This window comes from Nyctereutes procyonoides, unplaced genomic scaffold (assembly GCF_905146905.1).
Source record: "Nyctereutes procyonoides isolate TBG_1078 unplaced genomic scaffold, NYPRO_anot_genome, whole genome shotgun sequence".
In the NCBI taxonomy this organism is placed as follows: Eukaryota; Metazoa; Chordata; class Mammalia; order Carnivora; family Canidae; genus Nyctereutes; species Nyctereutes procyonoides.
Genome location: NW_026575134.1, coordinates 36,873,393 through 36,885,768, shown reverse-complemented (window position 1 = coordinate 36,885,768; position 12,376 = coordinate 36,873,393). Strand labels below are relative to the sequence as shown.

The 12,376-nt window shown below is 45.5% G+C and overlaps 1 protein-coding gene across 1 annotated transcript in view; it reads right to left on the bottom strand.

The window, feature by feature from the left end:
- Positions 1-2,280: 2,280 nt before the first annotated feature.
- PATL1 (PAT1 homolog 1, processing body mRNA decay factor) overlaps positions 2,281-12,376 on the bottom strand; it is a 29,624-nt gene continuing 19,528 nt past the window's right edge. The window contains exons 15-19 of the mRNA XM_055301183.1: positions 11,220-11,379; positions 6,662-6,817; positions 4,715-4,806; positions 4,471-4,620; positions 2,281-4,046 (exon numbers count right to left, since the gene is read on the bottom strand). Coding sequence (XP_055157158.1) covers positions 4,025-4,046; positions 4,471-4,620; positions 4,715-4,806; positions 6,662-6,817; positions 11,220-11,379 — 580 coding nt within the window. The 3' untranslated portion in view covers positions 2,281-4,024. The remainder of the gene's footprint in view (positions 4,047-4,470; positions 4,621-4,714; positions 4,807-6,661; positions 6,818-11,219; positions 11,380-12,376) is intronic.

The window sequence follows — 12,376 nt, the reverse complement described above, 5'->3', positions numbered from 1 at the left end:
TCACGTCTTCCTCGTGACAGACGGGCAACTTCAGGGCAAGCCAGCTGGCTGACACTTCATCTTTCTGGAGATGGAGCCGGGATCCTTCCTGATTCAAGCTAGTTTGGAAACCAGTGCAACTTAACCAGGAAGCTTCTGGAAGATCCAGCTTGGACACGTGGACGCTCTGGCATGGTACACCTTCTTAGAGGGAGATGACGGCGTTTCTCAGGGTGACCGCCTGGCTCTCACACGACGGTTTCAGACCCGGGCCACATTGATCCGCTGCTGCAACGTCAAACGCTTAGGCTCTGAAGTCCAGCACGACCGCATCAGACGCCCTGCTGTAACTTATTTTCTCACTAGGAATAGAAGACTACTAGTATTTTTAGTTCTTAGAGAGGAATCGAAGCACCCTTTTGGCTAGAATAGCAATACATGGTCACTGAAGACAATTTGGAAAATATGGAAAAAGGAATAATCACCCCTGCACACGATCCTCTGCAAACATCTCCTTAAAGGCCACCACTGCTACGTTGTCACCTTCGATGGCATTTTTCCCCATTTTCCCCCCTTCATACATATTAAATCACACACATACACATACAGAACCTATTTTACACTTAACACTGTATTCTTAGTATTTTCCTGTGGCAAAGTTACTCTTCAAAGGTGATTTTTTCTTAAAAATATTTCTCCCGAAAAAAAAAATGTATTTCTCCCGGGGCGCCTGGGTGGCTCAGTGGGTTACATGTCTGCTTTCGGGTCAAGTCATGATCTCAGGGTTCTGGGATGGAGCCCCGCATTGGGCTCCCTGCTCAGCAAGGAGTCTGCTTCTTTTCCCTCTGCCCCTCCTTTCTCCTCCCCCTGCTCTCTCAAATAAAAAAATCTTAAAAAAAAAAAATTCTCCCAAGGATATAAGCAAAGCGTTTTCTCTACAGAAAATGATGAAAAGCAAAACTTGTTTCCTGTGTTCCCACAGCTGGAAACAGACATCAGTAACCATTCAGAACATACCCTCCCCTCCTGAGGTATTTTTTTCCATTGTAGATGCATTTTCTTTAAAAAATAATTGGGTTCAGGCACCTGGGTGGCTCAGTGGTTGAGCATCTAGCTTTGGCTCAGGGTGTGACCCCGGGTCCTGGGATCGAGTCCCGCATCGGGCTCCCTCCTGGGAGCCTGCTTCTCCCTCTGTCTCATGAATGAATAAAATCTTCTAAAAAAAGATTGGATTAAAAGCATATATACTTTACGCTTTTCCCCCATCCGGTATCTTTTCATGATTAAATATTCTGCTTTCTTGTGACACATGGCTGATCATCTACATAACCATTATTGCAAGACTGGGTATTTAGGTTCCTTGTAATTTTTCTATTAAAATAACGTGGCAGTTATCATTCCTTTAGACTTTCCTTAGATTTCTAAAGCCCAATTAGAGGCTGTGAATACTTCCAAAGGACTTCCAGAAATGTAGTTTCTCCTACCAGTTCGAGTGGCAGCCTCTTCTCACTTGCGTTATTTTTAAAGATTTTGTTAATTTCATAGGTACTAAAGTATCTTGTTACTTCTCTATTGTGGGTGAGGGTGAACTTAGTTTTATTCATTTGCATTTCCCTTTTTAAAAATTATTATTCACAAGTCTGTTACTACTTAATATCCTTTCTTAGAGGATTATATTCACTGATTCTTTAAGATTTATTTGGGAGAGAGTAGGGGAGGAGCAGTTGGAGACGGAGAGATCTCTCGGAAAGTTTTTTAGTACTACTTTCCATTCCAACCCACTGAGGAATGGGATGATTCTGTTATTTTTTGGCCAGAAATTGCTTGATCCTGCAAGTCTCAGGAGATGTGGCAAGGAAGAGTCAGGTGCACACACCACGAGGGCAGAGTGAGGGCAGAGGGCCGCATCTCTGACCTGGAGTGCGTCTGAGTGAAGATAACACCCCATCTCCAACGACACAGATTTACTGCAAAGAATGATCCACTCTGGCCTGTGTCCTGGGAGATGAGCAAGCCAGGCCGGCAGCAGTAGGCCAAGATGGGCTGCAGGACAGCTTGTAAAGGCACCCGAGCCTAGAGGTGGATGGGATGCCAAGGGGACTGCATGGTGCATCCACCACAACCTGCCATCCGTTTCTGCAGCAGAAGGTCTTTAACCTGCATCCCTCACAGCAGCACAGAGGTTAAGGTCCTTACTGACCACCCACACTGAGAGCTTCGCCAGTCCACGGAACAGGCTAGAACACGTCTGCCATCATGTTTGGACAAGAAGAAACAAGAAGTAGAAATGCAGGCACATGATTCTTCAAGTATACAATTTGTTTTTATTTACAATACCCTATAAAAATGTAAATTTAGAAACTTTAATTTTTATTAATTAGAACCAAACAAAAAAGATAAAGCACAGAAAGGAAGAAATAAGTCAAGTATTCACTTGATCCGTTGTGAGGGGAAGGGAGGGAAGGCGCGTGGTGGAAACAGTCAGTAGGTGAGGGCTGCGGGGGGAGCTAGGTCGAGTGGTCGGGAGCAGCTGCTGGGGGCTGGGGCCTAGGGTGGGGGTGGGGGCAGAGATGGGAGCAAGGACAGCGGAGTAACAGGACAGTACTGCAGGACAACACACGCATGTGCAAACGGTTGATTCTCTCTGAGCATCATCATGTGTCCCCTCACTAACATTTGAGAAGGTGAGAGTAGCATACAGTATATGAGGACAGCCATGTAAAATGGATGCTGATTTAATGTTCTGGAGGGCTGTAATGACTGGAGAGCAAAGGCCTCTTCCTGCTTGGCTGCTGCACGGGTGGGGAGGATGGAGGTATGGGGGGGGGGGGGGGCAGGAGAAGGAGGGGGATGGGGTCCGGAGTGGCCGGCTGCTCGGCCAGAACAGACTGGGACTAGAGCCAGGCCCCTGATGCCCAGGAGGGGACCTGCAGACGAAGGGGAAGGACAGCAGTTCTGCTGTGCTGTAGAGGGGCCGGCAGAGCATACCAGCCCAACTACCTTCTGTGGTCACCTGTGCAGGCTACTACCCACGACATCAAATAATAAAGGGGAAGAGGGAAGTAAAAGCATGGCTTTATTGAAGTTGTGTCAGGAAGACAGAGCAAGTGCGCCAATGCTACGCTGTGGAAGCAGGCTGTACGTCCGGTTCATCTGGGGCAACCCTGCACTCCTGAAGGGACATGCTCCAGCACACAGTGGTGGTTGCAGAAGAAGGGCCTAACCCAGTGCCATTTCATTGGTGGGGGTGGAGGGGGGGCACAACGATGACAGGGGACACATAGATACAAAGGGAATAGGGCAGGGAGGAGACACAGTACTTCTCAGCCTAGAGCTGGGTGCCAGCCAAGTAAGAGTTCGGATTTTATTCACGTGCTGCATACCCTGTATTTAGATTAAAACAAGCAAAACCACCAAATTAATTACGAGATGGACTAGAAACAGATTAAAAATACATTGGCTGATCTGTTTTTAGAGAAGGGACCTGTCAACTACGTATTCCTCAATCTAAAACTCGTTCTTTAAGGGTCCTCTGGACACCACGTGAACGTATGTGGAGAGAGTGCATATATATATATATATATATATATATATATATATATATTGGTTTCTACTTAATTGGTTCTCCTATAGTTGTATTGATATGGGGCAATGAAAGAAGACTTGAATAGGACGAGGGCAGGAACCCTGTGGCAGGCTACGGTCTACTCTGAACTGGCATCGTGGGGTGGGGTAAGGGGAGAGATTACATTTGTGTCTCTAGGGCAAAGAAAATGCAAAGTTGAGAAGAATTGAGAGGAAAAGCAGGACATGCAGAATTGTAACACAGAAGGTAGGAAGGAACCAGCAGGAGAATCGCCCAGCCAAGTGTCACAGAGCAGTGGGGAAACACCTGGCAGGGGAAGACCACCCCTGTGACCGGAATCCGTCCACGAGACGCTTTGGGGAATAAGCTACCTTCCCTCCCTCATTAAAAACACTCCATCATGACGGCGGCAGTGCAGGTGGCAGCCAGAAGGAGGTCCAGGCTGCAGGTGGAGACCTTTTATCGGATCCCCTGAACGAGCCTACGGGTGAAAAGAGACAGAAAGGACACTTGCATAGATGAGTCAAAACAGAAGGTGATTGTTTGCATTAGTCACACCCTTGTTAGAATTCTCATAACAGAATACTGACACACTCCCTCCCTTGCTCAGTGAACTGTGAGGATGCTTCTGTACCCCACACAGCGTCCTGTCGCTGGGAGATGCTCACATATGCATATGGGTCCTTAACCACTTCCACCAAATTCAGTTTTGTGCCCCCCACCTCCTCCTCCCCAACACCTGCAGTGCCCTGGTGCCCCCAACCTCCTCCCCCTGACTCCTGCACTGCCCTGGTGCCCCTGACCTCCTCCCCAACTCCTGCAGTGTCCTCCCGCCCCCCACCTTCTCCCCCTAACTCCTACAGTGCCCACGTTAGTGAGATGTAGATTTGCGCTGTCTCACTTACTGCAGCTTTGTCTCCAGCAAGTTCAGTTTCTGTCGGTCCACATAGCGAGAAAACAGGGACACCAGGTTTGTGGGCATAGAGATGGGCTTGGCCAGGGCTGCTTGGGGAATCCGCAGAAGTTCCCGGGTTGCCATGAACATCACCTCTGTCCTGAAAGGAAAACCATTAAGAGCAGATGAGAACATGAGAAGAACAAAGGGAGCACCTTAAAGAATGTGAAGGAAGAAATGCAGCCTGGACTGACCACTGGTTGTTCTGTGTTGATTCCGTGGCAGGGTCTGAACTCTGCAGGTCTTCCCCACGGCTCAGGACGACGAGGAGCAGTGACAGGCCAAACTACAGGAGACAGAGGGAATCCCACTCAGCACCGCACCCAATCCTCCAGCACCGCGGACAGGGTCCCAGCATCAGACCCGGAGCAGCACTACATCAAGGTGGCCCTACCACTGTGCTGTGGGATTGGCAGACTGGGGCAGCCGTGAGCTGGGACGCTGTGTCTTCCTCCTGCCTCCACTTCAGCAGAGCAGTGACGGCATCATCAACGAAAGGGCAGGGCCCAGTGCCAAGCGTCCTCCCTGCTTCCCCACCCCAAAGTCAGATGAAAAGGTAATTTTTCTCTGCCACAGATAACGTGGGACTTAGTGTTTCTTTTACTAAAACAAATGGATTTAAAAAGAAAGTCAAAGAACTCTGATACAGAAAACTAAAAGTTCACAGAAAAAGAAAAAAAACATTTAATAGATGAAGATATTTTGAATAAAGACAAAAGATGTGAAGACCAGTGGGAAAACGTACACAGAGAGGTCACTGAAATGATGAGGGTATGAAAAGCTTTCCTCGAGTCTCCTGAGAAAGTTTCCTGAACAAAGGACACAACTGCTGGGCCAATAGAGGCAGAGAAGGACTCAGATACATCACATGTCTGGGACGGTTAAGATTTAACAACCTGCTGCAGAGACTGAAGATGTGCCCGATTCAGTAGGCAGTACCGGTGGGACACGTATGGTCGAGGGGCACAGAGTGGAATACGAACAGGAACAAGGGGCAGGAAATAACATATATGGAACCACAGAGACGGGTCTGAAGGGAACCCCGGTTCCCGAGATCGCCTCCCAGAGAACCCTCAGGTCACCATCAGAGAACAACACTGGGATACATGAACCATCTCCTGTCTGACCACATGGTTTTCTGCTGCCCTTATCGATACTAAATCTCAGAGACCACGCACCATGGGAGGCCCACAGCCTGTTACCTCCCAGCCCCTGCTGTACCTGCCACCCTGGAGTCCTGCCCTGACAGGGTTTCAGATGCCAGGGGGGAAAGGGGCCTTGACACTCCCCATTCCACTGTGCTTGCACACGTGCCCACTGGGACAAAGGCAGCACACTGAACCATCACAGTTCTGAGCTCATCGGAGCAACAGAGCAACAGGAGTGCTCTGAATCGTCACCTCCCTGTACAGCTGTGAAGTGAAACTGTGCTCAGCGTCACAAACCTAGCGTGGGTAGGAAACAGAAAGCTGTCCAGAAAGTTCATGTCTCCTCTTCTGTTACACTCCCCCTAGGAACCTGATGTGTTTTCTTCCTCGTGTTCGAATTAGGATTTTATCTGAGACCACAACAGTGTGAACTAAGAGGTTTCCCAGCCTTCTCTGCAGTTCCATGTTGCAAGTGAGGAAACCCTGGCCACTGAGATTAAGTAGAAGTCGCTGGTCAGAACTCCTGGAAAAAGGTGCCAACAAGGCAGCCAGCTCTCTGCACGCACCTTCCTGACACAGTGGAGCTGGAGTGGTCCTGAGCGTGGGAGCCACTGCTAAGGCTGCAGAGCAAGAAACCTGGGGGGCCTGCACCCCTGATGCCAGGTGGACACTGTGCCCAAGCTACTCTATGTGAGATACAGAAAATCCTATTTTGTTGACACTAGGAGCTTAACATAACTCCTGACTGAAAGAAGCTTCTAAGATTGATTTATTTTAGAGATAGAGAAAGAGCGAGAGATTGTGCGTGGGGCAGAGGACGGGGACTGCAGCAGACCATGTGAGCGCAGAACCTGACACGGGGCTCGAACTCACAACCCTGAGATCACGACCTGAGCTGAAACCCAGAGCTGGCTGCATAACCTATGGAGCCATTCAGGCACCCCTGAAAGCAGCACCAACATGTGTAACTGAAATCTAGAAGGGCAGGAGCACCTTGTTCTGGAGCACAGCAGCGAGGTGAGGGTTGGAGGGTGCTGGTGCAGCTGCGCTCTGAGGTAGGTTCATGAGCTGTTGCAGAAGGCTGGTGACAGTCACTGACGGAAGGTGATAGAGGAGCAAAGAGAAGGGATTCAGTAAGCATGGCAGCACCTACAAAAAATAAGAAAAGTGTTACATCCTGGCAGCTATGGCTTCATGAGCCTGTGTCAGCAGGCGCGGACGGGAGGGTGCTCAGCAGCACTTGGACAGCCTCAGGCAAGATTTACCACAAAAGGGCTGACATGTCTAACAGGTACCACCAGAGTCTCAACAGTGGGTTCTGAGGTGTCTATGGACAACTTTGAAAGCTCAATTTGCACAGGAAACAGGATTCGTATCCACCAAGAGTGTAAAATCACTTCTCAAACAGCATGACTCATGGTAACACATTGGTACTTTAACCCATTCCACAAACGCTTCCATGCCTGCCATGTGCCAGGCACCGGGGCCCCCTGTGAAATGGTAAACAGGACAGACCTGCAGGCATCTAAGGTTGCGTGGGGAGTCACGAGTAAACCGGCAAATTCAATATACCATGAGGAGGACTCTAAGACACATAAGTTCTGAGTGCCGTGGAACTATCCAGAAGTGTTTTCAAATTTAATTGGATCTTGTCTGATCTTTATAAAGCTCAATAAGAAGATAGAGAAATGATAATCTAATTTTTCAGATTAGACAAGCCAGGCCAAGTGAGCAGAAGCTCAATGCTGAGAGTTCCATAACTAGAAGAGACCCAGAATCCAAGGCTGTTGAATTCTGGCCTGCGAGTCATTCAGTTCTTTTAGCCACAAGGCCCAGGTGGCAGGATCAATAGAACCAGGTTCTAACACAGGAGAGGAACCAGGGTGCTTCTAGCACTCACTGCCCATGTATAAAAAGTGACGGCATTCAAGATGGAGAGTGGACTTTCTGTTACCTACCACTCTGAGTACACAATGCTTTAACAACAAAAGCAGTTTTAATCATACATAAAAGTGTAAAGAGTTCGATGAAATCTGTGTGCCCATCACTCAGCTTCAACAATAATTAAACCATCAACATTCATATATGTACTATGGAATATTACTCAGCCATTAGAAATAAATACCCACCATTTGCTTCAACGTACATGGATGGAACTGAAGGATTATTATGCTGAGTGAAGTAAGTCAATCGGAGAAGGACAAACATCATATGGTTTCACTCATATGGGGAATATAAGAAATAGTGAAAGGGGGGACGCCTGGGTGGCTTTGCGGTTGAGCATCTGCGTTTGGCCCAGGGCATGATCCTGGGGTCCCGGGATTGAGTCCCACATCGGGCTCCTTGCATGGAGTCTGCTTCTCCCTCTGCCTACGTCTCTGTCCCTCTTTCTGTGTCTCTCATGAATAAATAAAATCTTTTAAGAAAAAAAAAAAGAAATAGTGAAAGGGAATATAGGGGAAAGGAGGGGAGCCGAGTGGGAAAAATTAGTGAGGGTGACCGAACATGAGAGACTCCTAAGTCTGGGAAAAGAACAAGGGGTAGTGGAAGGCGGGGGGGTAGGTGGGGGGTTGGGATGACTGGGTGACAGGCACTGAGGGGGGCACTGGATGGGATGAGCACTGGGTGTTATATGTTGGCAAATTGAACTTCAATGAAAAAATATACAAAAAAAAAAAAAAAAAAAGAAAAGAAAAAATCAACATTCTACCATTCTTAGGAAATCAATGTCCCTCCCATATAACCTAGCCTTTCACCCATAAATACTTCAGCCAGTATCTCTAATAAAACCTCTCAGTATTATTGCAGCTAACAAAATTAACAGCCGTTCCTTAGTATCACCTAATATCTCCTCCAAATTCAGATTTCTCCAGTTGTCTCAAAAACATTTTTTTAACAGTTGATTGATTCTAATCATGATTCCAACAGGACCCACACATCGCATCTGGCTAGTAAGGCTTCTAAAATCTGCAAACAGGTCCTTTGCCCATGCACTGTCTCCTTTTCTCATGCTGTTGAGTTACTGACGCCGTCCTGCTGTCTGGATTTGGCTAATTGCACATCTGTGGCGTCACTTAACAGGTTCTACCATCCTGGTAGGTGGTACCTGTCTTTCCAACAAAAACTGATGATTACAATTTGATATTTGATAAGATTTAAGTTCATCAGGGGAAGGCAAAAACTTCCCTGATGGAGAGCGGAGGTTTCTCCTGCATCGTGTCACAAAGCACAGTGACTCTCACATAGCCATCAGTTGTTTGGTGCTCCAACTACTGTCCATTCCCCATCCACCTGTAACCTAACCTTTTGGCACCAGTAAGGAATTGCTGTCCAGGCTGACCGATTGCCTTTCCATTATCGATTGTGAACTGGAAATTTTCTAATTTTATCATTTCTTTTGCATTTATTAGCTGAAATGCTTCTAGGAAGGATTTTCTATGATCAACTTTGTGGTCACCATGATGTCTCGTTGTAATGAAAAGACAAGATAGATGTTTGAGTCTTTTCCTTTATCCATTTTCAGGATAATGAACTGATGGCCTAGCAATCTTTGAAGGTGAATATATATTTTTTGGTATCATTATGAACCATTAAATTAAAAATATTTTATGTATGTCAAGCCGCTGCTGTAATTTTTCTTTCTGATGCAAATTACCCCATTTTCAGGCAGTAGGAGCCCCTTGAACTCTGTCTGTACATCTTTCACATAGGACCCTAGGAGTCAGTCACCTTCCTTACTTTCTGGCACATTATTCCAGAATTACCTTGTATAGTTTATGCATTAGACTTGCAACTACTTACTACTTCCAGCAACGGTATTCAGAGATCTGGCCTATTACTCTTGAGCATGCACAGATAAAAACTCTGGCCTCTCTAATTAACCAAGTTTTCATCACTCACAGGTACCTCCACGGAGGCAAGCATCTTCGAATTCCTAGCTCCCAGCACTAGGCGCTATATTTCTAGGACCTAAAATAGTATCTGGTCTATACACATGTTCAATAAGTATCGACAGAATGAATAAAGCTCTCCCAAACTTGTTTCCATAGAGGAGTTCCTCTAGGACTGGGAGTGCGCACCCCATGGCCTACAACCATCTATGGTGATAAGGGACCTGTTGCTTTCAGTTTGGCTTCTATTTTCTAGGATAGACCTCAAATCCTTAAACTTTCCTCCAACCCATTTTCCCTTCTTAAATCTTTCCAATTGTATTTGTCTCATCCCACTTTACCTTTCCTGACAATGAGGCCTCAACTTTGCATTAGTTTCTTCTGCTGGTGCTATAATCTCTAGGACTTTTTCAACTCGTTATGATTTTAGAAGGAATAATTTTCAACTTTTTCATACCATCCCACTTACAAGGTATTTTGACACCATGTTTTCTGTGGATCGTCACCAGATGGTTATTAATCAAGCACAGTCTAGGGACGCCTGGATGGCTCAGCAGTTGAGCATCTGCCTTCCACCCAGGGCATGATCCTGGAGACCTCGGATGGAATCCCACATCAGGTTCCCTATACGGAGCCTGCTTTTACTCTGTCCATGTCTCTGCCTCTCATGAATAAATAAAATCTTAAAAAAAAAAAAAAATCAAGCATAGTCTATTGTAATAAGGCTCGCTCTAAGTTCTAACATTCTGAACCTTACAGTACTAATTGCCCGTGTGCTACCCTTATCAATTTCTTGCTCTGAACTCCTAAGGTTATTCTAAATAGCACTTATCTTTCAAGTGTTATGACAAAGATAAGTAGAGCACGGTTCTTACCAAGAGTTAACTTACAATCTTGAAAATCATGTTTCAAAGTCCAACTTAGTTTAGATCATGATAAATGTCATTTACAAGCACTGGCTTGACTCCTGTGGGACACCATTCAACTAAGTCTACAGCTGAATGTTAAGCTCTTGACAACAGCCCAACGAGGGATACTTTATATCCAGCAAACTAACCAAGATCATAAATTTGTAAATTTTCATATCAGATTCAGCTAGGGATTCTGTTATAGATACAGAAGCCCTGATCTTTCCTCTATAAATTCTGATTCAGCATGTTGGGAGTAGGGCTGAATTATCTGCTTCTCCCAAAATTCTGATATACAACATAACCTCACAACTATGTCAAATTAAGATGGGATTACTGCTTTCCTTGGTTTAGGAACTTGGTCTACTGGAGCAAAAGTGGGATTAAAAATATAGTGCTGGAGTTTTCCTTTAAATAATCAAATCCTGGGATCCCTGGGTGGTGCAGCGGTTTGGCGCCTGCCTTTGGCCCGGGGCGTGATCCTGGAGACCCGGGATTCGAGTCCCGCGTCGGGCTCCCGGTGCATGGAGCCTGCTTCTCCCTCTGCCTGTGTCTCTGCCTCTTTCTCTCTCTGTGACTATCATAAATAAATAAAAATTAAAAAAAAATTAAAAAAAAATAAATAATCAAATCCTACTGCTGAAGGTTAGATAAGACAGCAGAAATGAGGAGGGGGAGAAAATGAAATTTGGATTCTAGAAACCTTATAAACTATGAAGACCCAAAGGAAAGAAGTCCCACATGGGGGATCACCTCATCTTGTGCGTCCTTCTTGATAAGGAAAGGGAGATTCCTGGCTGTTGTCATGAGAATGTCAGCTGCTTGCTCTGTGGAGAGGAAAGGAAGAATACGGGCAACCATTCTCTTCCCTTTTCGGATACACATGATCTGTACAAAGTGGTCATCACTTGGCCTGCGGGGGAAGGAAATGCTCACTTAGGTCAGCAAGAACAATTGAATACATCCTTTTTCTCCTCTTCCATGTTACTGAACGAATATGCTGTGCTCGTTTTCACCCTAAGATGACCTGTGCTGCAAAATAGTGAGAATTACTTCTCCAATTCTCAACCATACATTAACAAGTCGTTTTTCAAGTTTCGCAAATGTAGAAAATTGTCCTTTCACAGATGTATGTTAAAAAGACTTGTTCAAACTACATGCATTCATTTCCTTTACGTGTTATATAACTAAACAAAAAACATGGTTGATACGGCAAAATCTGAAAACATACATAAGCAAAAAGGATATAAAAACAATCATTTCAGAATTAACTTTATATTATTATCATATTTAAGAACCTTTGTGCTGTATATTTTTTCACTAAAAAAGAATAAAATGGGGCTCCTGGGTGGCTTAGTGGTTGAGCATCTGCTTTTGGCTCAGGGCGTGATCCCGGAGTCCTGGGATCAAGTCCCACATCAGGGTCCCTGTATGGAGCCTGCTTCTCCCTCTGCCTGTGTCTCTGCCTCTCTCTTTGTGTCTCTCAAGAATAACTAAAATCTTAAAAAAAAATAAAAATCCAGAGAATTTGTTTTGTTTGTTTCTTGACTTGCTTCACTCGACTTCTTGTGACAATATTCTATCTCCATAAACATACTTCAACTACGTTGATCTGATGGCTGCATAACATCTCCAACTATGGACAAAGCTACATTTATTCAACCAGTTGTATGTCAACCTGACTCCAGAAAAGGTGTGCTGAAAAGAGGGTGCTTATTTTTATGTTCTGGTCTGTGCGTGCCCTGGCTTAGAAGAATCACCAATTCTCTTGAAGGGGCAAAGGAAAGGAAATTATCAGGACAGAGTCCTCTTGCATTCATCAAATAAAACACTTCGGGTTTATAGAACATTTACTGTTAGCAAGATCCTGCATGGGAGAGATGACAGATACAGATAAACAGCTATATTAA